Here is a 26,992-nt window from a genome sequence, read left to right as displayed (position 1 = left end):
CTGGATCAGGGGAATACTGTAGACATAGTTTATCTGGATTTCAATAAAGCTTTTGATAGGGTTCCACATGCTATACTTATTGACAAGCTGGTAAAATGCGGTATGGATCCTAATTCTGTCAGGTGGATCAGTAACTGGTTAACAGAGTGTACCCAAAGGGAACATGTTCAGCATCCTCTTGGAGAAGAGTGACAAGTGGAGTGCCTCAGGGATCTGTCCTCGAGCCTATGTTGTTCAATGTATTTATAAATTATTTGGATGAGGGTTTAGAGAGGATACTTATTAAGTTTACAGATGATACTAAACTGGGAGGGGTAACAAATATAACAGACGATAGAATCAGAATACAGGATGATATTGATAGGCTTGAGAAGTGGACTAAACTGAATAAAATGAAGTTCAATAGGGACAAATGTAAAGTTCTGCATTTAGGTAGGAAAAACCATCTACACCTATATAGGATGGGGGAGGTGATGGTACCGCTTTACTCTGCTCTGGTTCAGCCTCACTTGTTTAGTCTGGAGCAGAGATGACTGAGAAGGGATCTGATAACCATCTTCCATTATTTAAAAGGCTGCCATATAGAGGATGGAACAGAGTTGTTCTCTCTTGCCCCTGAGCAACCGGAACCAAAGGGATGACATTAATTCAAAAGAAATTCCATCTAAACATCCGGAAGAAGTTCCTAACAGAGCAGTTTCTCAGTGGAATAGGCTTCCTTGGGAGGTGGTGGGTTCTCTATCTTTGGATATTTTTAAACAGAGGCTGGATAGCCATCTGATAGAGAGGCTGATTCTGTGAAGGTTTGAGGGGGTGGCAGGTGACAGTGGATGAGCAAAAGGGTTGTAAGTGTCCTGTATAGTGCAGGGGATTGGACTAGATGTCCCAGGAGGTCCCTTCCAACTCTCTGATTCTATGATTCTTTGATTCAGAAATCTTCGAACCTGGACTCACCGTTTGCTTGTAGGATGCGCATTGTTCCTGCTCCAGGTATCTGGTGCAAATGCCCCCACCAGTGTTGGGAGGCAGGATGTCCCACTAGACGGATTGTGATGCAAGGCTGGTTCTGGCCATCTCCATGGCAACCCTGCAGCCAATCAAGCAGAGGCAGGAAGGAGCCTTGGAGAGGCCTGTGCTGAGGACAAGGGAAATCTTCAGGGCAGGCAGAAGGAGTGACCAACCAGGAGCTGTTGGCCTGAGATAGAAGAGGGGGGGGGAGAGTTAGGGGTGAGTTAGGGAAATTTGGCAGGGATTTGTTCCCTCTGCCTGGGAGAAACTTCTTAGTTGCCAGCCTCCGTGGGCAGCTTGAAGAACTCCTAGAATTCCAACTGCTCTCAGGCTTCAGAAATCAGTTCCCCTGGAGAATCAAGCTGTTTTGAAGGGCAGGCCCTGTGGCATGATCCCAACCACCAGGGTTCCAGCATGCCAGCCCTCTCTCCCTGTTTGGGCCTGCCAATTCCCCAAGTCCTGATCTTGCATCACCTCAAGAGCTCTCTGCTGCAGTCCAGGATGCTCTGGCTTCATGACATGAAGGAGGGGATAGCGGCATAGCCAGGGGTCTTCTCACATTCCCTCTTCACACCCTGCAATGAGTCAGGAGAAAATATTTATCTGCAACTCATCCTTCCTGCTGTGCCTGACACAACACGGAGGATGGGAATGGTGGCCTAGGATCACTGTTGGAGCAGACCAGAAACACCCAGTTTCTTTAAATGAAACAAAGTCTTTTGCGCCAGATGAACTGCATCCAAGGGTACTGAAAGAATTTGCAGATGTGATCTCTGAACCTCTGTCCATTATTTTTGACACTTCTTGGAGAACAGGTGAGGTGCCAGACGATTGGAGGCGGGCAAATGTCCCCATCTTCAAGAAGGGGGAAAAGGAGGATCCAGGTAATTATCGACCCGTCAGCTTGACATCTATAGCTGCCAAAATTTTGGAACAAATAATCAAATACTCGATCCCTGAGCAGCTGGAACTGAGAGCTATGATTTCTAAGACTCAGCACGGGTTTCGCAAGAACAAGTCATGCCAGACCAACCTTATCTCTTTTTTCGAGAAAGTGACTACCTGGCTGGATCAGGGGAATGCCATGGACATATTATCTGGATTTCAATAAAGCTTTTGATAAGGTTCCACATGATATTCTTGTTCATAAGTTGGTAAAATGCGGTATGGATCCTAATTCTGTAAGGTAGATCAAGAACTGGTTGACAAATTGTACCCAGAGGATACTTGTTAATGATTCAGCATCTTCTTGGAAAAGAGAGACAAGTGGAGTACCCCAAGGATCTATTCTGGGGCCTGTGTTGTTCAACATATTTATAAATGATTTGGATGAGGGATTAGAGTGGATACTTATTAAATTTGCAGATGATACTAAACTGGGAGGGGTAGTAAACACAACTGAAGGCAGCAACAGAATACAGGATGATCTTGGGGATAGCCATCTGATGGAGAGGCTGATTCTGTGAAGGCAAAGGGGGTGGCAAGTTATAGTAGATGAGCGATTGGGATGTGAGTGTCCTGCATAGTGCAGGGGGTTGGACTAGATGACCCTTGAAGTCCCTCCCACCTCTATTATTCTATGATTCTATGATTCTTCTATGATTCTAAAGGAAGGATAAAGGATGGCAATTCCTACTAATTATATTCAGGATCAACTGATAAACATGTCTAATTCAAGCTGATTAACTGTTAGACTGTTCAGATACACTTGTCTATCCTGAAATCAAACGTAGCAAGAATTGTGAACATATTCATTAGAGAGAATGCTGCCGAAGAGAGGAGAGGTTACATGGTCACAACCACTTTTACAATCTGGATTGGTTCAGACAAATTGTAACACCAGCGTATCTATAACATATAAAGCTGTGTACTTCTGATGACTTGCTGAATGCTCCAAACTCTCCAGGCAGAGCCCCACCCATGCCAGGAAACTTTGAAATGTTTGGTACACTGACCAAAGCCTTCCCCCCCCCCAACCTTCACAGGCAAAACTGTCAGTGAAGGTAGGGAGAAACAATTCAAAGGGAGTGGGCAGCCATGACAAAGCTGCCAATGACAGCCATGACACCCAATCCCTTTAAATTTCTCTCAAAGCTGGGGAGAAATTTAAATGGATCAAGCAGAGTGGTTGTCATTCTTAGCTGGTTGCCTAGTCTCTTTAAATACCTCCCTTCCACCTTTGAAGGCAGCTTTACTTATGAAGGTGGTAGAAAGATTAAAGGGACCAGTCACCCACCACCCATCATTTTTTACCTTGCTTTTTAGGCATTGGAGAGAAAAACAGGAGTACCTTACAACCCCCTTGAACCCTCACATAATCAGCCTCTCCGTCAAATGGCTATCCAGCCTCTGTTTAAAAATTTCCAAAGATGGAGAACCCACCACCTCCCGAGGAAGCCTGTTTCACTAAGAAACCGCTCTGTCAAGAACTTCTTCCGGATGTTTAGACGGAATTTCTTTTGAATTAATTTCATCCCATTGGATCTGGTCTGTCCCTCCGGGGCAAAAGAAAACTGTTTTCCATCCTCTATGTGGCAGCCTTTTAAATACTTGAAGATGGTTATCAGATCCTCTCTCAACTGCCTCCTCTCTAAGATAAACAGACCAAGCTTCCCCAATGTTTCCTCATATGTCTTGGTCTCCAAACCCCTCACCATCTTTGTTGCCCTCCTCTGGACACGCTCCAGGTTGTCAACATCCTTCTTCAACTGGGGTGCCCAAAACTGAACACAGCACTCCAAGTGAGGCCAAACCACAGCAGAGTAAAGCGGTACCATCACCTCCCGTAATCTGGAGATGATACTCCATTTAATACAGCTCAAAATCCCATTTCCTTTTTAGTCACCAAGTCACACTGCTGACTCATGTTCAATGTATGGTCTACTAAGACTCCTAGATCCTTTTCGCACATACTACGGCCAAAACAAGTCTCCCCCATTCTATAGTGGTGTATATGGTTTTTTATACCTAAATACAAAACTTTATATTTGTCCCTATTGAATTTCATTTTATTCAGCTTAGCCCAGTGGTCCCCAACCTGCGGGCCGCGGCCCGGTGCCGGGCCGCGAAGGCCATGGCACCGGGCCGCGGCTCCCTCTCCCCGCCCCCCCTGCCCCCCCCCACAGTAAAAAACTTCACAGGCTGCAAGCTTGCGGCCTGGGAAGCTTTTTACTGCGGGAGGGCGGGGAGAAGGAATCGGGGCCGGGCCGCGCCCGTGTGGGCGCGGCCCGCGGGCACGGCCCGATGTGCAGGCGTGGCCCGCGGGCGCAGCCGATGTGTGGGCGTGGCCCGCGCGGGCCACGGGCCGCGCCCCAATGCCCTGCCGGTCCCTAACCTCAGAAAGGTTGGGGACCACTGGCTTAGTCCACTTCTTGAGCCTCTCAAGATTATCCTGTATTCTGATTCTGTCTTCTGTTGTGTTTGCTACCCCTCCTAGTTTAGTATTGTCTGCAAATTTAATAAATACCTCTCCTAATCCCTCATTCAAATCATTTATAAATATACAGAACAACACAGGCCCCAGGACAGATTGCTCGGGCACTCCACTTGTCACCCTTCTCCAAGTGCATGCCGAACCATTAACAAGTACCCTTTGGGTACGATCTGTCAACCAGTTCAGCCCTGTCTTCATCATCTGTACACCGCCCGTGGCGCCGCGGGCGCCACGGACTAAATAAAAGAGTAAGGGGTTCTGGGGCGGGATGTGTCCGGGATGAGGAAGGGTCCGGATTGGACCCTTCCTCATGACAGACAACTGGAGGGACCAATCGGCAGGTGCGAAGCACCTGCCGATTGGTCCCTCTGATTCCCAGCCCCAGCAACTGCGAGCCGCGCGCAGCGCGGCTCGTAGTTGCTCCCGGCCTGACACGGTGAGAGGCGCAAAGCGCCTCTCGCCGTGTCAGACCGGCCCCCGAGGGAGACCCCGGCAGTCGCGCAGAGCGCGGCTGCCGGGGGCTCCCTGCCCGGCGGCCTGATGCGGTGAGACGCGCGAAGCGCCTCTCGCCGCGTCAGGCCGCCGCCACCGCAAACACAGGACTCCAGCCACTAACCTAACCTCCAAAGCCACAGCCTCCGAGGCCCCGAGGGAGCCCCCGGCAGTCGCCGCAGCCCTGGGAGCCCCGGCAGCCGCAACATGGAACCAAAAAAACAAACCCCGGAGCAGCCTTTCGCCCCTTCAAGCCGGCGCGCCGGCGAGAAGCGGCAGGATAAAAAAAAAAAAAACCCGGAGAAGCCTTTCGCCCCTTCTGCCCACGCCCGCAGACAGGAGGAAAAGCCCGACGCGAGAGCCGCTGGCCGCCGATCGCCAGAGAGCCGGTGCCCGGAGGACACAGACGCAGGGAGAGGCACCCGGCCCCGCCCACCCGTGCGCGCACCCCGCGCCATCGCTAGCCGCCCGACCCGGCTCTCTCCTGAGCAGTCTCGTCCAGTCTCCTCTGCAGTCTCGCCCAGCTTCGCCCAGCTGCCGCTATTGGCTGCAGAGCCACCCACACGACCCAACAGCCTCTGCAGCCGCTACGAAGACGAAGACGCCCCACCCACGACCAGGCCCAAGAGGCGGAGCCCGCCAGCTGCGCCCGCCTACCGCCACCAGCAGCAAAACAACAATGTCACGCCCGCGGCTCACGTGCCCTGCCAAGAGCCACTGACCGCCCAGAAAGCCCGCTGCGAGAGCCGCTGCCCCCCCGCTGCCGATCGCGAGAGGGCTGCTGCCCCGAGGATGTGGATGCTGCAACAGGCACCTGGCCCCGCCCGCACCCAGCACCGCCGCCGCCAATGAGCTGCCCAACCCCGCTCTCTCCCGAGCCCACCTCTGACGCTCCGTTCTACGCAGACACCACCAACGGTAGGAAGACTCCAAGCACGCCACCTGGCCAGCCTCACCTGCGGGGGGCCCGGTTTGGATGCTGCCAGCCGGTCCAGGAAGGGTCTCATGGTGCCTAGCTCCCGCTGTATTTAGGAGACAGCGGGCTTATTTACTAGTCTATTATAATTTCACTTCCTTGTCCTCGTAGTGGTCCTATGGAGCAGTGGTCCCTAACCTTTTTATCACTGGGGACCGTTCAACGCTTGACAATTTTACTGAGGCCCGGTGGGGGTGGTAGTTTACTCCTCTACTCTCAACCACTGCCCTAACGCTCTCTGATCGCTATGGTAATGTTTAAACATCCCTTCAAAATAAGATACAGACACACCACAACAATGAACATAAGGAACATTTTATTTTCATGGAAATTTTAACTCATGACAATGACAAATCAATGGGAACCCTGAGCTTGTTTCTCTGCAACGAGATAGTCCCATCTGGGAGTGGTGGGAGACAATGACACCTAAAGTGTGTTGTAAAGGGCGGGGGGGGAGGAAGAAGTAAAGGGCCGGGGGGGGGGAGGCGTCCTTCGCGGCCCACCTCCAATTAGTCGACGGACCACATGTGGTCTGCAGCCCACAGGTTGGGGATCGCTACTATGGAGTCCGTACTCTTTTTCTTACTTGAAATATAACTAAAGAAGCCTTTCTTGCTATGTTTAGCACTTCTTGCTACCCAAAGCTCATATTGAGCTTTAGCTTTTCTAACACTCTCCCTACAATCATTTGTTTATATGTATCTTTGGTAATAAGGCCTTCCTTCTATTTCCTAAATGACTCTTTTTTATTCCTCAAATCATTTGACAGTTGCTTATGGAGCAGCTTCCTTAGGCTCCTTCCATTTTTTCTTTTCAAGGCAATTGTTTGTGATTGAGCCTTCGGTATTTCACTTTTAAGAAACTCCCAGCGCACTTGGACTCCAATATCTTTAAGTCTTTCTGACCACGGGACTCTACCCAACATACCTTTAAGTCAGTTAAAATCTGCACCCTGTAGTCCAGTCTATACGTCCAAGTCAGTAAAGGTTTCTCATGGTCACTACTACCTAGTGTGCCCACTACTTCATCTTACCAGTTCTTCCCTACTGATGAGATTAAAGTCTAAAATACCAAAGCCCCTGGTTCCCCTCTTTATTTTCTGGGAAATGAAGCTGTTGGCAAGACAAGTTAAGATATTAATGGAGTTTGGACGTTAGTACACCAGACGTTTCTCCTGACAGAGTCAGGACTGAAAGTTGGAAATCATTTATGAAAATATGCATTAGAAAGAAGACAATAACATCTTAATTGGATTCTAGCTGGAAAAGAGAGTGAATGGTCCTAGAAAGATTCCTTGCAATACAAAGATATATTACAAGGGGACTTTCCGGGGTACAAGGGCAATATGTACCTCTATTAAATAATTAGATAATAGATCATGATAATTCTTATTGTCAAGACATGCAATCCAGGGAAAGGTTACTTTGACAATACCAATATTTTCTAACATATAAGCATTACCCAGATGGTAGTATATATTAGGACTTTTATTCAGTCACTAAAGAAACAGATTAACATCCGAGTAAAGTAGCACCTTTAAGACTCCAGTTTTATTGTGCTGCTTCAGACCAACGTGGGTACTCGTTTGAAAGAAACAGATGGGGCATAGACTCAATATTAGATGTTGACTTGTGATACTATGTGTTGTGTCCTTAATGCAAGGCATCAGAATAAGGAGGCAGCACTGTCACTCAAATTCTAGCAAAACCACTTCCAGATCTAGTTATCTTTGGATAAAATGGCATTAGACAGTCCTGCTTTCTTTGTTAACATGCTTACAGTGAAGTGCTCAAACTGCCCTGTGGGCACCCTCCACTGCTGGCATGGTTTCTTTGCTCTCCTCCATCATGCCTGCTATTATGGCTCTCCATGGGTCTCAGAAATGGGGAAGGGTGTTATAGCACCCACCTTCTGCTTCTCGCCAAAGGTCTAAAAATACTCATCCCTTTCCCCCAGGCTCAGCGTCCTTGCATTGGTTCCTCAACTCCTTCTTCGATCATGGCTTTTATACCTTCCCACCAAGTTCTGCCTTCTCCCCTGTTTTTCTCTGCCTGAACCAATTGGCAACTTCCTCAGTGGAGCCACCTTCTTTCCCTCTTTCACTCTGTCTTGTGCCCTCTTTCAGGTCGTGGTCTGGCATGATCAGGTTGCATCTGCTCCCTGCATATTTAACTAAGCACTGATTTAATAGCAGCAGCTCAGAGTTTTAGTGCAGCCAAGATATATTTGGCAACTGCCAGAGCAACATGATTTTTATTTTCTGACAGATGATTTAAGGAGTAGTCCTCCAGTGGTTAAGAAAGGTTGCAAGAAGGGGAGTTATCAGATAAGTTCTTAAAGTGTCTTAGAACTGCATGAAAATAGTGTGTTAGCGGTTCAGGGATCTTGACAAATTCTTTGACCACATAGCATGTTAGAAAATTGGTAATGTATTGAAATGGCCCAGGAAGAAGAGGCTGTAATAACAGAGAACTGTACAAAGATAAACTTATTGTTGGCAAATGGTCTTGAAGTGGAAAAACCCATATACAATGGATAGGAAATTAATCTGGTTTCTGATATGAGGTGGCTCCAATGTAAAAGTGCAAGTTGTTTTTAATCAGAGTACAGGCTGTAAAAACCTCTCTCAGAAAAACCAGAAAGGGAACAACTTAATCCCACATCCCTTTACTCATATCTCCAAATCAGTTTTGTCTGAGGAAGGGTTCCTGCACACAAAAGCTCATGCCTTGAATAAATCTTTGTTGGTCTTAAAGGTGCCCCAGGACTTAATTTTTGTTCTTCCAAATCATTGGTTTTCATTACTCGGTTTGTATGCTAGCCTTCTCTCCAAAGGGGTCCCAAAGCGGCCAACATCGCTTCTCTTCCATTTCATCCACACAACAGCCTTGCGGGGTAGACTGAGATAGAGCGTTTGTCTGTCTGGAGCAGTGGAAAAGAGCGAGATTGGCATGGTGAGAGAAGAGGCAGAACTGGACTGAGACCACAGACTTACAAAATAATCACAATGTGATCAAAACAAAATCAGTAGTGTATGAATAGTCTAAAATTCAAGGTAGCAGACCAAGCAGAGGTGGCAAGTTGTTTAATGTCAGCTTCAAAACACAGGACTAATGAAGCCATACATCTGGGAGAGCCAAACAATGAATGGAAGAAAGATGATGAGATGCGTTCTATACTGGAGCCAACCCCCTTCAAGGATCGCTGCCTTGTTGTGGCAAGGGGGCTTGCGTAGTTCAGTGAAGCTATGAGCTATACCGTGCAGGGCCACCCAAGACGGACAGGTCATAGCTGAGAGCTCTGACAAAAGGTGATCCACTGGAGAAGGAAATGGCAAACCACTCCAGTATCTTTGCCATGAAAACTCTATGGACAGTTCCAATAGGCATAACGATATGACGCTGGAAGATGAGCCCCTCAGGTCGGAAGGTGTCCAATATGCTACTGGGGATGAGCAGACGGCTAGTACGAGTAGCGCCAGAATGAATGAAGCGGCTGGGCCAAAGCCGAAAGGACGCTCAGTTGTGGAAGTAACTGGTGGCGAAAAGACAGTCCGATGCTGTAAAGATTTTTATTCCATAGGAACCTGGAACGTCAGATCCATGAATCAAGGCAAGCTGGACGTGGTTAAACAAGAAATGAGAAGACTGAACATCGACATTTTAGGAATCAGTGAACTAAAATGGACAGGAATGGGTGAATTTAATTCAGATGACCATCAGGTATACTACTGTGGACAAGAATCTCGCAGAAGAAATGGAGTAGCCTTCATAATCAATAAGAGAGTAGGAAAAGCAGTCTTGGGATACAATCCCCAAAATGACAGAATGATCTCAGTTCGAATCCAAGGCAAACCATTCAACATCACAGTGATCCAGGTCTACGCCCCAACCACTGCTGCTGAAGAGGATGAAGTTGATCAGTTCTATGAAGCCCTACAACACCTTCTAGAAGCAACGCCCAAAAATGATGTGCTTATCATCATGGGGGATTGGAATGCTAAAGTAGGAAGCCAAAAGATAACCGGGATAACAGGCAAGTTTGGCCTTGGAGTACAAAATGAAGCAGGGCACAGGCTGGTAGAATTTTGTCAAGAGAATACAATGGTCATAGCAAACACTCTTTTCCAGCAACCCAAGAGACGACTCTACACATGGACATCACCAGACGGTCAACACAGAAATCAGATTGACTATGTGCTCTGCAGCCAAAGATGGAAAAGTTCTATCCAGTCAATAAAAACAAGACCAGGAGCTGATTGTGGTTCAGATCATGAGCTTCTTGTTGCAAAATTTAGGCTTAAATTGAAGAAAGTAGGAAAAAGCACTAGGCCACTCAGGTATGAACTAAATCATATCCCCGACGAATACACAGTGGAGGTGACAAATAGATTTAAGGAATTAGATCTGATAGACAGAGTGCCTGAAGAACTATGGACGGAGGTTGGCAACATTGTACAAGAGGTAGCAACTAAAACCATCCCAAAGAAAAAGAAATGCAAGAAATCAAAATGGCTGTCTGAGGAAGCTTTACAAATAGCTAAGGAGAGAAGGGAAGTGAAAGGCAAGGGAGAAAGAGAAAGATACACCCAATTGAATGCAGAATTCCAGAGAAAAGCTAGAAGAGATAAGAATGCCTTCTTAAATGAACAGTGCAAACAAATAGAAGAAAACAATAGAATGGGGAGGACCAGAGATCTTTTCAAGAAAATTGGAGATATGAAGAGAACGTTTCATGCAAAGGTGGGTATGATAAGGGACCAAAATGGTAGGGACCTCACAGAAGCAGAAGAGATTAAACAAAGGTGGCAAAATTATACAGAAGAACTATACAAGAGCGAGCTTAACATCCCTGATGACCACAATGGGGTAGTTACTGACCTGGAGCCAGACATCCTGGAATGTGAAGTCAAATGGGCCTTAGGAAGTCTGAGCAATAATAAAGCTAGTGGTGGTGACAGCATTCCAGTTGAACTATTCAAAATCTTAAAGGACGATGCAGTAAAAGTGCTACACTCAATATGCCAGCAAATTTGGAAAACTCAACAATGGCCACAGGATTGGAAAAGGTCAGTTTACATTCCAATCCCAAAGAAGGGCAATGCCAAAGAATGTTCAAACTACCGCACCATTGCACTAATTTCTCATGCTAGCAAAGTTATGCTCAAAATCCTACAAGCTAGGCTCCACCAATATGTGGACCGAGAACTTCCAGAAGTACAGGCAGGATTTCGAAGAGGCAGAGGAACTAGAGATCAAATTGCCAACATACGCTGGATCATGGAGAAAGCTAGGGAGTACCAGAAGAACGTCTACTTCTGCTTCATTGACTATGCTAAAGCCTTTGATTGTGTGGAGCACAACAAATTGTGGCAAGTTCTTAAAGAGATGGGAATACCAGAGCATCTTATTTGTCTCTTGAGAAATTTATATGCAGGTCAAGAAGCAACAGTGAGAACTGAACATGGAATCACTGACTGGTTCAAAATTGAGAAAGGAGTTCGGCAAGGCTGTATACTGTCGCCTTGCCTATTTAACTTGTATGCGGAGCACATCATGAGAAATGCGGGATTAGAGGAGTCACAAATTGGGATCAAGATTGCAGGGAGAAATATCAACAACCTCAGATATGCAGATGATACCACTCTAATGGCAGAAAGTGAAGAGGAACTAAAGAGCCTGTTGATGCGGGTGAAGGAAGAGAGTGCAAAAGTTGGCTTGAAACTCAACATCAAGAAAACAAAGATCATGGCATCCAGCCCTCTCAATTCCTGGCAAATAGAAGGGGAAGAAATGGAGATAGTGACAGATTTTATTTTCCTGGGCTCCAAGATCACTGCAGATGGGGACTGTAGCAAAGAAATTAAAAGACGCTTGCTCCTGGGGAGGAAAGCTTTGGCAAATCTAGACAGCATCCTAAAAAGCAGAGACATCACCCTGCCAACAAAAGTGCGTTTAGTCAAGGCTATGGTCTTCCCAGTTGCAATGTATGGCTGCGAAAGTTGGACCATAAGGAAGGCCGAGCGTCAAAGAATTGAGGCTTTTGAACTCTGGTGCTGGAGAAGACTCTTGCGAGTCCCTTGGACTGCAAGGCGAACAAACCGGTCAGTCCTAGAGGAGATCAGCCCTGACTGCTCTTTAGAAGGCCAGATCCTGAAGATGAAACTCAAATATTTTGGCCACCTCATGAGAAGGAAGGACTCCCTGGAGAAGAGCCTAATGCTGGGAGCGATCGAGGGCAAAAGAAGAAGGGGACGACAGAGAATGAGGTGGCTGGATGGAGTCACTGAAGCAGTAGGTGCAAACTTAAATGGACTCCGGGGAATGGTAGAGGACAGGAAGGCCTGGAGGATCATTGTCCATGGGGTCGCGATGGGTCGGACACGACTTCGCACATAACAACAATACTGGAGCCAAAAGCTTGGATCAATACAGGGACCCTGTGTATTTATTTGATTTTTAGACCACCTCTCCCTGCATAGTATAGGAGTTGGGCTGTGATTTTTGGCCAAATTATCTGTGATCTGTTTGTCACCACTGGAAAACAACTAACCTTTGGATAGCTGCCATATTAATACTTGTGCTTGCTAAGGTGCAGTGGGAATGGGGAGTCCATGAGAGAGAGATAGGCAGAGGGAAGAAAAACCTGACTCAAGGTGTTGTTTATCTAAGAACCAAGAGAGTAAGTGATGCTGTCTAGACTTTGAAAAAAGCATTACTTTGGATTTATGGTAATTTATGTGGAGATATTAATGTCTCTTGCCTTGAAATCCCTATGGGGTTGCCATAAATCAGCTGTGACTTGATGGTACTTCCGTTCAGCTGCACAATAAAGTGAAAAAGGTTTTAGAGCTTACCACTTGTCTGCTGCTGAGAGGGAGAGCAAACCACCAGCATCAGCATAAAGAAAAATAGGCTGATCTGTAATTCAGGAGCATGTAGGTCAATTGCAGTAAGTTTTTGGAGAAGTTCATACAGGTAAAAATTTTAAAAATCACAGGGTTAATACACAGCTTTGACATATACCCCAAGTGGCAGCAATTGAACAAATTAAATAATTCTGGTGATTATGTTGCACCCTCAACACAGAGACTGCATTAAGTATGATGTTTAAATAGAAGCAAGCAACACTTCAGTATCATTCATAAAATTCAAATTCTTTTGAACATTTTTGGCATGAGTGATTTAAACACAGAAAATTTTCTGTGTTTCTTAGTGTTTGTCTAGTTTTCAGTTGAAGCAATAAGTATGGATACTACCATAAGGCTTAAGGACTTGTACAGCTGCATATTCTTACATCATAACCTCCATTCTATAAAATGGGACTTCATTAAGACAGTTGCATTTCTGCTTAAATCTTGACTGTTTTAAGTTCTGATTTGATTATGAGAAAAGATCAGAGTTTCCTGTCTTTTGCTGGCCACTGAATAAAACTTTCTTTTTTCATTGTGTATCTAATAGAGCGATGTTACATTCCATACAAGCTTGATGCACTTTACCCAATGCAGGAATTAATTGCTATGTATTTACTATCAGTGTCATGACACCTCTAAACAAATTGGATTAAAAAATAAATCTGAGGTAAACAACAGATAGCCATTTCAGTGCTATAGTTTAGTTAACTGACAAATATAGAGTGACCTCTTTTTTGATGTCCTGTTTTGGACTCTCGTAAAAATTTATGAAAATGGCCTCTTTTTTGTTGGTCAAACCTTTAGTGCCTTACATCCCCCCCTTTTTTTTTCAGGGAGAGAAGCTTCAGTTTTCTACAAAGCACTACTTCCTAGGATGCATTTTGAATAGGACTATTTCATTATTCTGTAGAGGGATTTTCTTACATCTATGGACTGCTTTGCTCCAAGTCCTTGACTCTTTCCCTCTCCGTAACAATGGCAGAATTTTTGCCCACTGCTAGGAATGTCCTGGACATTCCTGGGGCCATTCCACACAAGGACCAATGTTGCCAATTGCTTTCACAAAGTGGAAACGCTATTTTAAATAGTGGAATCTCGGTGTTCTGCATACCTTCATTTGTAGTGGAATCCAGTAGCGTTTCATTCATTCCCCACAGGTTTCCGGTCTCGCAGGAATCGCTAGAAAGGAAGTGATTTTTTTTCTGTGCTTGTTCCCGCCCCTGGCCGTCAATCAAACGAACAGCCAATGTGCGGTTGTTATCGTGCTCCCGAAAAGCCCCTTTCCCTTTAAGCACAGTTTAAAAAAAAAAACCACACATGTTGCAATGAATACGTGTTGATTCATTGCAATGGAGAGACCCATCTAGCGTGTGAGCTGGCGATTCATCGTTACCACGCTCCCCCGAGTGGAAAAAAAAATCCACCCCCCCGCACGGGCGCGATTTTTGGCCGAAATTAAAAGGAACAGGGGGCTGTGTTGCGCTTGGGGACTTAGGGGAGCTTTAAAGCACTTCTGTGGAGGGATTGTAGCCGGAGAAGCCTCACTGGTTCGTTGCTTTCCCCGCTCCGAGGAAAAAAAAATGGCGATCGCTTCGCCGGAAGTTCGGAGGACAGAGCCAGGGGGAGGGACTTCGTTGCAACCGCTACATTGAGAACGCACAGGTCTTTTTTGCAAGTGTTGCAGTGTTTTGCAAGTGTTGGCAAGAGTGTAGTGATTTTCTGAGGATGAATCCACTTTTCCCAATTCCCCAGAAATCGCTACAACGAAGCGATTTTGGCGCTAGTGTTACAGGAGTGTTGCAGATTGCTCACGACGTCATGCGGAGCGCAGTTTTAGTGGCAAAAACAAAATGTAAGACTAGTGCTATATTAAAGTCGTGCGGAATGGCCCCTGGTGTTGTTCGTATTAGCTGTGTAGTATCAATGGTTGATTACTGGAAATAGCAAAAAATTCCCTGAACATAGCAAAGCAAAAAATTCCCTGAACAAGAACAAAATCTGAGGCCATTGTCAATAGAGTTCTTGTTCCACATTCTTTTCCTATGGCAATGTGGGATTTCCATGAAATATTCGGCTTAGGTGCCTCCACAGATGGCAGCGATCATGGGTCACAAAAACTATTCCGAGTTATAATATAATATTTTCATAAAGTTCATGGTATTAACTAAAAATGATAGTTGAATAACACACCAAATGAAAACTCAGAAACAACAGTGGACTTTCCCCCTCCCCTCCCATTCCACCTACCTTTCTGCCTTCCTTCCTTCTTGATTCCTTCCTTCCTCTATTTCTCTCCCTCCTTTCTGCCTCTCTCTTTCTCTCCCTCTCACTTGCTCGCTTACGGCCTTCCTGTCTTTCTTCCTTACTCCCTCCCTGCACCCAGACTCCCAGCCATCCACCCTTCTGTATTTCCAACTCTTCCCCCCCTCATGACTCGACCCCCCATCCCCCGTTGCAACTCGACCCCCAACCCTTCCCCCCCCCACATGGCACCTATCTCCCTGCCTGCCTGCCTTCCTCCCAGCGTTCACTTTCTCCTTCCTTCCTTCATTTCTCTTTCTCCTTTCTGCCTCTCTCTCTTTGCCTCTTTCTTCCCCTCTCACTTGCTCTCATGCCTTTCTCCCTTCTTTGTATCCATCCACCCACCCACCCCGCTAGCACCCGATGTATTTTTTCTACAGCGGGCTTAAGTTCTAGTACTCAAATAAGACATATTCAATTGTTTCTACTTGGCCTTCATTACAGATACACTTGCGTGCGTCTAACAGTAGCTCTCAGAAAAGCGGAAGGGAGAGCATTATAGTGGAGAAGAGTGAAAGTTGTTCTTTATTCAGTTTGTTATATCGGTTAGATATGGCATCAAGACAGTCTTGTTAAGGTCTTTTCAAAAAAGTGGGTCCAAGATATTAAGACCATGCTGCCTTTCTACTTCTGTTATCCTGTTCTTTATTAAATCTTTCACCTTGTCATATCCCAGGCTTAAAACAAGTTGATATGGTAGGGCATAAAATCCTAGCTTTTCTTACATTTAACCAGGGCACAACAAACAAATCTTTCAGTAGAAGGTTAATAAGACCCCTCTGTCAAAATAACAATTTTAGCCAGAACATAAAGGTTGCCACCCAAAGCCTAGTCCGAACATTAACCATTCTGGTCTCTATCCTAATTATGACGTGGGAAATGTTATTTGGCAATTAGAGAATTGTTCTCAAATATTTAGACTGGACCTTCTCTAAACAACACAGGTTACCAGAGATACTTATTGGAGCCCCATAGGTCAGTTGTGCACGAGCATTAGCCTTGAAGTTGTTTATGGCTGCTGGTATATATGGTCCAGCTTTTTGCCAAAAAAAATTCTGTATTGCGCTTGAGCTTTTTTTGCGTATTTGATGAAATATAATTTATATATGTGCAGTTCTAGATTGAGTGGCCTGAAAGATAACTCCCAAATATTTATAAAGTTGTACTTGTTCTATCAGTGTCCTGTTTATTTTCCATATGTGGGATTTTGGCCTCCTACCATCTTGGTTTATGATTTACTTCATGGTAATTTGCATGGCAGGAGACTCTTGCAGCGCAGAGTGGTAAGGCAGCAGACATGCTGTCTGAAAGCTCTGCCCACGAGGCTGGGAGTTCAATCCCTGCAGCTGGCTCAAGGTTGACTCAGCCTTCCATCCTTCTGAGGTCGGAAAAATGAGTACCCAGCTTGCTGGGGGGTAAACGGTAATGACGGGGGAAGGCACTGGCAAACCAGCCCGTATTGAGCCTGCCATGAAAACGCTAGAGGGCATCACACCAAGGGTCAGACATGACTCGGTGCTTGCACAGGGGATACCTTTATCTTTTTAATTTGCATGGCAGTAGGAGTTTAAGGCCCTCAAAGCTCTTCTCATTCTTATGGGAATGCTAGAAAATAAGGCTAAATAATCAGCGTAAAGCAGCTGTGATATGTGTTTTTGGAGGATGGAAGTTTAGATTTTTAAGACAGCTGCCAATATATATCATTAATAAAGACAAAAGAGCCAGTTTCCTCTGCAGAATAACACTGTGCAGTAGCCTCTCGCCGCGTCAGGCCGCCCCCTCAAAGAGCCGCCGCCCCAGAGGACCGCCGCCGGGGGACATGCACAAAGGTTAGTTCCTAGCGCCCGCTGTATTCCTCATACAGCGGGCTATATTACTAGTGCGCGGCTGCCGGGGGCTCCCTGGGGCGGCGGCTCTCGCCACGTCTGGCCGTGAGCAACTGCGAGACACGCTGCGTGCGGCTCGCAGTAGCTGGGGCTGGGAATCAGAGGGACCAATCGGCAGGCGTTTTGCGCCTGGCGATTGGTCCCTCCGATTTTCTGTCCAGAGGAAGGGTCCAATCCGGACCCTTCCTCATCACGGACACATCCCACCCAGAACCCCTTAGCGAATTATTTAGTCCGTGGTGCTGCGGGCGGTGTTTAGATAAGCCTTTATCTGAAGATAAGTCTGTATCTGAAGTAGAGTGCTTGCACACAAATACTTATACCTCGGAAAAAACTTTGTTGGTCTTAAATGTGCTACTGGACTCAGATTTTGTTCTGCTGCTTCCGACCAACCTGACTACCCACCTGAAACTACCTTACATGAAGAAAGTCCCAGTTCAATCTCCAGGACTTCTAGTTAAAGAATCAGGGATCTCAGATGTGTAAGATCTTCTCTACCTGCGATGCTGGAGAGCTGATGCCATTCAGAATAGACAATACTGACATTTATATACCAATGGTCTGACTCAGTATAAGGTAGCTTCATGTATTCACATATATAAAATAAGGTATTCCTTCAGATACCCTAGCCCCAAGTTATTTAGTTTTCCAGGTTCAATAAAATACAGAAGTAAAGCCCATAACAACTACTTGGTCAAGCCTGGCTGCACAGTTTCAGAATCGGAAAGATTCACAGGTATATGACCAAGTTATTAGAACTAAGTCTGCAAATCTATTAACATGCAGTGTTGTTGGTATAGTATTGGCACAATAATATAAATTCTTAGATGATATAGGATCATTTACCCTTCTAGTAAACCATCCTATTTTGTCTACATGCAAGAGCAGTCCTTTTTATATGGAAGTATACTGTATTTGCCGGTATATAAGACGACTGTGTGTATAAGCAGACACCCCAACATTTCCACTCAAAATATAGTTTGTCATCATTGTACGGCCACAGCGTGACCACAGCGCCTCTGGCCTGCCCCTGCATCTCCTTGTGACTGGCACTAGTGCGCAAGTGTGCATGTGCGAGCTCTGCCTAGACAAGGGTCGGGCTGGAGCGCCGCTGCTTCCTGCCGAGCAGAACGGGCCGGTCACGTCGAAAAGGCTGGCACCTGTTTTGCTGCTGATGCTCGCCGCAGCCATGCTAATGATCCGCCGCGGCGGTATAAATGGTATGTAGAATGAGGTGGGCAGGTATTGGGAGGCCACTATGGGCAGCTATGTCTATTCCAACTGAAGTGCACCCAGCGTATAGGACGACCCCCCCCTTGGAGGCATGTTTTTCAGGGGGGGAAAGTAGTCTTATACACCAGCAAATACTGTAGATACTGAGAGGGTCCATATCCAGCCTGCGCTGAGGTGGCTGCATTGGTTGCCAGTTGTGGCCCAGGTTAGGTTCAAGGTCTTGGTGCTGACCTTCAAGGCCCTTCATGGTCAGAGACCCACATACCTGAGGGACCATCTTCTGCCCTATGCCCTTGCAGGGCCTTACGCTCTGCAGATACCAACTTGCAGATTGTTCTTGGCCCCAGGGATGCTCACTTAGTCTCAACTAGGGCCAGGTCCTTTTCAGTCCTGGCCCCTACCTGGTGGAATGACCTCCCAGATGAGCTGTGGGCCCTTGGAGAGCTTACTGCTTTCCCTAGGGCCTGCAAAATGGAGCTCTTCTGCCAGGTTTATGGTTGGGGCTAGTGCTAGAGCAGGAGATAAGGGTCTCCCTTGTCACTGGTACCTGAACATCTGGGACCAAACATCTTGCTTCCCCCATGCTGCCCTCGAAAGGGCCTTCCTGGGATTTTGCCATTTTGTTTATTGTGATTGAGTTGCAATGGAGTTTTATTGAATTTTATTGTATGGATTTTCTTTTATGTGACCCACCGAGCCGATTTTCAAGAGTGGCGGGTTATAAATCCAATAAATAAATAGGAAAGAGATCAAGTACTTTTAATTTCCTTTATTATATTTATCCCCTAGAGTTGAACCCAAATCAATAAGCTTGTTATTTCTGTAAGGCTCTTGTATCTGATAAGCATCTTTATTATGCTGTGCACTCAACCATTAACTGCTCCCTACTTATGTGTAGTCTTGTAATTCCCATTTCATTGTGTGACAAAAGTGTGCTGTGCACACCAAACCTGACACCTTGAATTAAACTTTGTTGGTTTTAAAGATGCCCTTGGATTCAGACTCTATTCTGAGGCCTTTATGATTCTAGTAAAAAAACAAGATAAAACTTGAAGGAAAGACAGAAGCCGCTTTATATGCTTGGTGATGAAGCAGTGCAGTTTTTTTGGACCTTACTTTTTACTGCCCAAAGGCATCTCAGAGTGTCTTAGAGTAGCTTTCCCTTCCTCTCCCCACAACAGCTACACTGTGAGGTAAGTGAGGCCAAGAGACTCTGAGAGAACAGTGACGAGCCAAAGATCACCCAACTGGCTGCATATGGTGGAGCCGGAAATCAAGCCCGGTTTTCCGGATTAGTAGCTGCCGCTCTTTAACCACCACGCAAAACTGGCTCTTCGGTAAGCAAAGAGGAAAGTCACTGACAACCTAATATCCTGTTCCATAAAGTCCAGCCATGAAACCAGAAGAGGTGGAGAGAATCTTACTTTAAAAACGCAACGGGGTCACAAAGCAAGCAGTTTGAAAATGGCGCCGCCCTCGTCTCCTCTCCGCCTACCAATCCCATCACCACGGAGTCAACAGCAGCGCCGCCGCTATTCTACCAGGGCTCATCCTTAATACCCGCACACTTCCGGCCCAAAACAGATCGCTTTTGCCAAGAAATGCCCGTAGGGGCAAGTTACTCCAACCGCTTGGGACGAAATGGAAGCCTCTTGCAGGGAAACTCTTTGAAAGAAGGGCCAAGCAGCTTCCCTGGCAGCTGAAGGGATGCCCGACACTCTTTGCAATCTTGCAGCGCCTCAGAGACGAAAACGTTTTGTTGCCTTCTAAGCTTCCGCGGGCTCCAGTCCGCTGCGAAACGCTTTCATCTTTGCAGCGGGAGGAGAAATCCCCCCCCCCCCCAATCGTCTGAGTAGTGCATAACAAGCAAGTCGGGTTGAACCCGCAGCGCCCCAAAGGCTTGGACTGAATGTAGATTCCCTATAAGGAAGTACGAGTATCGCGAGAATTAGGACGTCTCGCGCAGTTTTGGGGACGAAATTTAAACGACTGTACTCGACTGGCTGAGCGATGCTGCGAGCGGAACGTGAGAGGTCGTTAAGCGCCGGCGTTTGCTCCCCCCCCCCCCCGGCTCCTTTTCACGGCTTCCTCTTGCTTGAGGTGCATTTTTGAGGCTCCCTCTTTGTCCCTTGGGAGCGACGGCTGCACCCCTAAGGACTTTTTCCTGGGAGCATGCGCCCTTGAACAAAAGGTGCTCGGTTCGCAGTAGGTTCTCCTTAGGATCGGCCTGGGGAACATTTCTGTGCTGGTGCTGCTCTGTCGCCTTCCGGAACGGCTGGACTTCTTCTGACACTCACGCGTAAGTATTAGGGAGTCTTGCTTCAGGCGTTGGTTTATGGCGGTGGGGAAAGTGGTCGAAGCCCACTTATGGGGACCTCATAGGCGAAAGACCGGTTCCAAGTTGCAGCTCTCGAGTTCTTTGGTGGTCTCCCAGCCAAATGCTAACTGGGGCCAGCGCTGTTTAGCAGTCTTGGTTTATGAGGGGCGGGAAAGCACTTGGAGTTCTTAAGAATGGAGGCAGGTTCTTTGCACTCGTTTAGATCATAATTTCTTCAGAGATCACTTGTGGCTGTCGTCAGAAAAGCGGCCTTCCTAAGGGGCCAGGAGGAGACGCCTTGCTGTGCTGCTAGATTTGTCCCTGGTTGTTGCATTGCTGGGGGGAAGCAACAGGCATGCATGCCTTTGTTAACAAGGGCTGCAGAGACATTTTTGTCCTATTGGGGTTTCTGGGAGTCTTGTGTCACAGAAATGGTGGTTAACTTGACATTTCATTAAAACAAAATCAGATTCCAGTGGCTCATGCCTTGAATAAATCCTTGTTGGTCTTAAAGTTGCCACTGGATTCTGATTTTGTTTTGTTGTGTGCTTCAGACCAACACCGCTACCCACTTGAATCTGACATTTCATTATTCAGTTGACCAATACGTTGAACCCTATTTGTTTTGAATTCTTCCCTGTGCTCTGGGTTGAAGCTATTCTTCTTTGATGATCCCACACTACTTTTATTTTCTCCTAGCCACTTGAAGACTAGCTCTGTTTTCCACCAGGAGTGTGTATCTTTCAAAGTTCACTGATATATTTCACTGATATATTTAGTTCAGGTAACAGTCCCACTATTTTCTGTGATCATTTTTATGCTTGATATTTTTAGGCAGCATGCACTTGCATTTTAACACACATTACTTTCTTGTGTATGTCAAACCTATCAAGGTTTAGTATTGTCTAATGTGACTGGCAGCAGCTTTCCAAGGTCTTGGGTCTTTTCACATAACCTATTTCTCTGAACTGGAAGGTGGGTGTTGAATCAGGGATCCTCTGCATGTAAAACAGCTCCTCTGCCACTGAGTCATGACCCCAGAAAGGGTGGTGAAGCTGATGGTCCTGTAATGTTAAACTTTCTCCTGCTGTTGGTTTATTTGATTTTTTTTAATTTAGATATTTCAACCCCACTTTTATCATCAGTGGGGACCCACGGCCTTTTGAAACCTTGTCCACTTTTCAATTTTATCCTAACAAAACAGATTAGTGGGGTTCGTTAGGCTGAGAACGAGCAATTTGCCCAAGATCACACAGACCATTTATGCACTGGAGGTTTCATGCTGTGCTGCAGGCTGGAGTTTTAGTTGTGGCAAGTTGCTTCACCTCTTCCTGCACCCACATTTTTATTTATTTATATAGATTTTTATACCACCCTTCCCTATGGCTCTAGGCAGTTTACATAAAACATTTTGAAACATTTACATAGAACACTCTCAAAATCAATATAACAATAACATACCAACAAGAACAGTATTTTAACAATAACTTTGACACTCCCTCAGTAGGTTCGGTCCCTCAATCGGGGGGGGGGGGATGTTATGGGTCAGTTGGCCTCACCAAATGCCTGGTGGAAGAGCTCCCTTTTGCAGGCCCTGTGGAAAAGTGGAAGTTCTGGCAGGGCCCCAATCTCTTCGGGGAGCTCATTCCACCAGGTGGAGGCCAGGAATGAAAAGGCCCTGGCCCTTGTTGATGTCCGACGTGCTCTCCACAGCCTGTTGGAAGTGGCAGAGAGTAGCGCTCTTCTGGGGGTATAGGCAGGGAGGCGGTCTCTCAGATACACTGGGCCCAGACATGGGGGAGCATTTGGCCTGGTGCAGCTCATCCGCCCCCGATTTGTGCTCCTGCACAGGAGCTGGGACAGTGAAGTTCCCAGTGCATAAACGGTCACAGTGAGTCTCCCTAGTAGAGTGGGGATTTGAACCCAGGTCTTCAAGATCATAGTCCAACACTCAAACCACAGTGATTGAGAAAGACAAGAGGGAGCTAATTGTTTTTGTACTGCTGGTGTTGTTTTTGCTAGGAACAGAAGAAGGTCCAATAATAGCATTCTTTAATAAAAGTTCTAATTTTTCCTCATAGGCCATAAGTACAGTTTACTCTTCTTATCTTTTCTTCAAGGTAAGTTTTAATCCTTGTATTGTGTTTCTTCTAGTGCTCTTAACAGATTTGAATGGAGTTGCATTATGTTGAATGACTATCAGAAACTGGTTCTACTTAGCTCAAAATAATAGTTGCTCATGTGATTTCATTGCTAGATATAGTGTATAAAAAGAGCCTAGAAGGACTAAAATTAGATTTTGGAAAATCTGAGCACTAAAATTTTGCAAAATCTGAGCACTAAAGTTAGATTTTTGGAAAATCTGAGTTTGGGTGGCCAAACTGTGGCTCTCTAAATGTCCATAGACTACAATTCCCATGGGAACTGAGCCACAGTTTGGCAACCCCTGTCTATACTTAAGGGTAGTGACTTTCCAAGGCATTGGTCTCAGCCCTGCTACACAAGATTCTCTAATTGCTGATGGTAGGGCTTGTTTCTTGCACATATAGAAAGTTCACCTCAGAGCAACAGTGCTTTGTCTTTCTAGAAGTACTACCAGATTGATGGAGGGTGGGATGACTTATAAAATGTTGGTTTCTTATGCAGTTCCTACTCATGTGTATTTATACCTCAGTTTCTAGCTGCTAGTCTCACCTCCTTTCCTCTCAGCTTTGCCTTTACAGAGGGATAGGGAAGTATGCAGTTGTTCCTGAGTGCTGGATTATAACTCTGATGACGAGTTGTCAGGGAGGAATTATTTTTTGTACCTCTCCTTCAACTGGACTGGAGAAGTGAAAGCTTTCATGCATGTGGCTCTCCATCTTCTGCCCAGAAAGGCTGGCTGCATAAATTGCATAATTCCCTGCTCAGATTAATAAGAGCTTGGGGTGGTCAGACTGACTGTATTGAGATGTTCATGGCCAGTTGCACAGATCAGCTGGGGGAGAAGTAAAGCTAGAGAAATAAATACTCGCCTTTCTTGACATGTTACATCCAACAGTTTGATAGGTCTGGAGAGCCTTTTCCCTGGAAGCCTGATGACACCACATTATGCGCTCTTTATGAAATGATTTCCTTATGAAGGTCGAAGTAGAAAATGGCAAAGCACAATTTCACCTGAACTCCAAGAAGACAAATGTAATGACTACTGGGGAATCACACAATTTCAAAGTTAGCATTGGAAAAAATTGTTCAAATTTTTGTATTCCTTGGCTCCATCATCATCCAAAAGAGAGACTACAGTCAAGAAATCAGAAAGAGATTGAGACTGGAAAGGCAGCCATGAGGGAGATAGAAAACATATTTAAGGGTAAGGATGTATTGCTGGCAACCAAAATCAAGTTAATCCATGCCATAGTGTTCCCTACCACTATGTATGGGTGTGGATGTTGGACAATGAAGAGAACTGACAGGAAGAAATTTGATTCATTCGGAATGTGGTGTTGGAGGAGAATGTTATGGGTACCGTGGACAGCCAAAAAGACAAATATGGGATTCTAGATCAAGTCACCCTAGAAGCTAAAATTATTAAACTGAAACCATCGTAGTTTGTCACGTTATGAGAAGACAAGAGTCACTAGAAAAGACAAGAACAGGAAAAACATCAAAAAAAAGAGGAAGAACAAACTGAGGTTGGATCAACTCCATAAAGGAAGCGACACTTTGCAAGACCTGAGCAAGGCTATTAACAATAGTATGTTTTGGATGCCATTAATTCATAGGGTTGTCATGAATCAGAAGCACCTTGATGAGACTTAACACACAAAGCTTTTGTGTCAGAGCTGTGATTCTGTTCAACAAACAAATAAGTAATTTCCCCTTCATTTTTGACCTCTGATTTATGTGGGGCATTTCATATTTAATTACTATAGTAGGTTTTCTAAAGGCGAAAATCGGTTAAGGTGGTCTTTGACAGGGCTCCAGCATGGGTAATCATCTAATGCGGGGGTCGTCAACCACGATCCGCGTCCTGGTACCAGGCCGGCAGCGGCCGCACCTGCCTCTCTCCCTCCCCCCGCAGCGAGAAGCTCGCTAGGCCACAAGCAAAGCAGCCGCCAAAGCGGCTGCGAATGAAGCAGCCTGGCTAGCTTCTCACTGCGGGGTGGTGGTGGTGGAGAGGCAGGTGCGGCCACCAGCACACCAGTGGGCACAAACGCGCATGTGCGGTAACTGCGCTTGCCTGTTTGCATGCAGCTACATTGCATGCGCAGTGCCTGGGCTGTTAGCTCTCCCCCACCCCCGGAGGCGGTCTTCAACCTCAAAAAGGTTGGGTACCACTGATCTAATGGACAAAAAATCCTTTAGAATTAATAAATGACTAAAATCCTGTTGGACTCTTAGCCTCCAACTCTATTTAGAAAAATTAGAGTACAATATGATCTAGGGCAGGCTTTCTCAACGAGGGTTTCATGAAACCCTGTGGCTTCTTGGAGGCCTTGGAAAAAAATTCTGGAATGTGTGGGAGTTAATTTATTTTGGATATATTCTTAAGATTTGTTAAACATTTATTGGGTGATGTAACCAAATATCGTCATGTTGACTTTCCTGCCTTTCCCCAAATGGCCAATGATGGACCAGGAGGAGTGGGAAAGGGAGGGGCCCTGGGTGAGCGTGTACACAGCTATGCTTCCCCACCATATTCTGCATGATTACTGCACTTCTTGGTTTCCCGAAGCTTGAAGAATGTTTCAAGGGTTTCTCAATGGTAAAAAAGTTGAGAAAGGCTGATCTGGGAGCTTACACACAGGACCCTTGAATTCTTTAGAGATGCGTAAGTAGTGACAGAGAAGTTGCTTAATTTTGACTGTATCTTGGTATGTTTGAAGTGAAAGAGTGGCTAAAAGGATGCTGGCCCTGGTTACAGAGAGCTACTGTTCTTTGAGAGTCTTGAGGGCTTGGCAGCCATGGAAATAGTGAACAGCTGCTTTGAAGAGATTTGAAAAGGATTTGCATTTCAATTGTCTTGCCATGTGATTTTTACCTATTCTGGGAGGCAGCAGTAAGAGTGATAGAGCAAGCTGAAGGATTCACAGCAGAAACAAGCAGATGGCTTATTAGTTTAATAGCCATGTGAATTTTGAAGTTGTTGGAATAATTTAAGATGGCATGGCCTTGAAGGTGAGTAGCTAGTAATAATTTTCTTTTCCTCTGCAACTAAATACAGGATTGGATTTCCATAGCTTTCCAAAATTTCTGGTGTGAAATAGCTGTTAATGATAGTAGATAGCTACAACAGAATCTTTTTATCTCCATGTTCTGCATTTTTCCAACTCAGGCCTGTAGTTATGTTGATTATAGTGAGTTGTTAAATCAATGCTGTAAACTTCTTCATTTTCTATGAATGCCAATTACTCTTAAGTACAATCTCAGGATTCATAAAAAGTGAGAAGTACTAGTAGTGTATTTAATTTATATTTTGAACTGAATGGACATTGTTAATTGATTCAAATGTAGATTTATTGACAGTTGAATTCTAAATTGTGTAACTCCCTTCTAAACTAAAGTGGACCATAGGAAATAACTCTGCTTAGTTTTGCACTGTAAATCTGTTTTGTCTGATCAAATGAAAGAGGATAAAGGTGTTTACATTAATTTTTGTAATTAACAGAGTGTGTGGTAGCTGATTTCTTCATTACTAAAGAAAGTGAACATTCATTGTTAGTGTTTGTAAATTCCAAGGTTCAGACTATACAATACACAGACAACAAATTAAGCTTGTGAACCATATCTGTATTGTCACTTGTTGGCAATTAATGCACTGTCATGAATGAAGTGGCTCAGTAAAGATTCTTTTAAAAATTGTGCATTGGATTCCAATGGGTATGTAGGAGATGAGATTCTTGTTTAAGTCCTAAGTCACATTTTCTGACAGGCAGTCCACTTCTAAATGTTTCTTACCTTGAAAACATTACAAGGTTGACATAAAACAGCTGTGATCTGATGACAAAAAAAATCCATCACACCACTTGTGTTCTGAGCAGGCACTTGGGAGAACTTCTGTTATCCATTTTGAAGCCTATGAGCTGACCATTATAAACACCGACTAACCATTCTTGATAGCTATGAGTCCTTACTAACTTTTACTAATGTTAACCAAAGCAATTACAAAACAGTGATTGCAAGCTTCACAAGGCTGAATGTTAAAAAACACTCCCCCCACCCCCATTGCACATTGTTTTCAAAGGATTAAAGTCAAATCAGATAATCTCTATAGTAGAAATTGAAAGTGGGCATTTTTGCAAGCCCAGCAAAACTGGTGGGTGTACTGTACAGAGTGCTCAGTGGTACCAGTGTAGTCACAGTATCCAGTAGAATGCAGTGCCACTGTGGTAATGATGGTTGATGTCAAGCACAAAAACTCAACCCAAACAAGGTGAGGGGTTGGAAGCCTAGC

At 45.4% G+C, this 26,992-nt stretch overlaps 1 protein-coding gene across 5 annotated transcripts in view; it reads left to right on the top strand.

The window, feature by feature from the left end:
- The first annotated feature begins 19,554 nt into the window (after positions 1 to 19,554).
- SPDL1 (spindle apparatus coiled-coil protein 1) overlaps positions 19,555 to 26,992 on the top strand; it is a 38,875-nt gene continuing 31,437 nt past the window's right edge. The window contains exons 1-2 of one of the 5 annotated variants that reach the window (XM_077327139.1): positions 19,555 to 20,541; positions 22,641 to 22,679. Coding sequence is in view for 2 of the 5 variants with exons in the window: in XM_077327136.1 (XP_077183251.1) it covers positions 25,366 to 25,369 (4 nt within the window). In the remaining 3 variants the exon portion in view is untranslated. Of the gene's footprint in view, positions 20,542 to 22,640; positions 22,680 to 25,217; positions 25,370 to 25,462; positions 25,717 to 26,992 lie in introns of those variants that run through there. The other 4 variants (XM_077327138.1, XM_077327136.1, XM_077327140.1 and 1 more) reach the window with 4 other exon arrangements.

Source organism: Paroedura picta, chromosome 3 (assembly GCF_049243985.1).
Source record: "Paroedura picta isolate Pp20150507F chromosome 3, Ppicta_v3.0, whole genome shotgun sequence".
NCBI classification, from domain to species: Eukaryota; Metazoa; Chordata; class Lepidosauria; order Squamata; family Gekkonidae; genus Paroedura; species Paroedura picta.
Note: the sequence above shows the minus strand (reverse complement) of the source record. Positions and strands in the feature narration are given on the sequence as shown.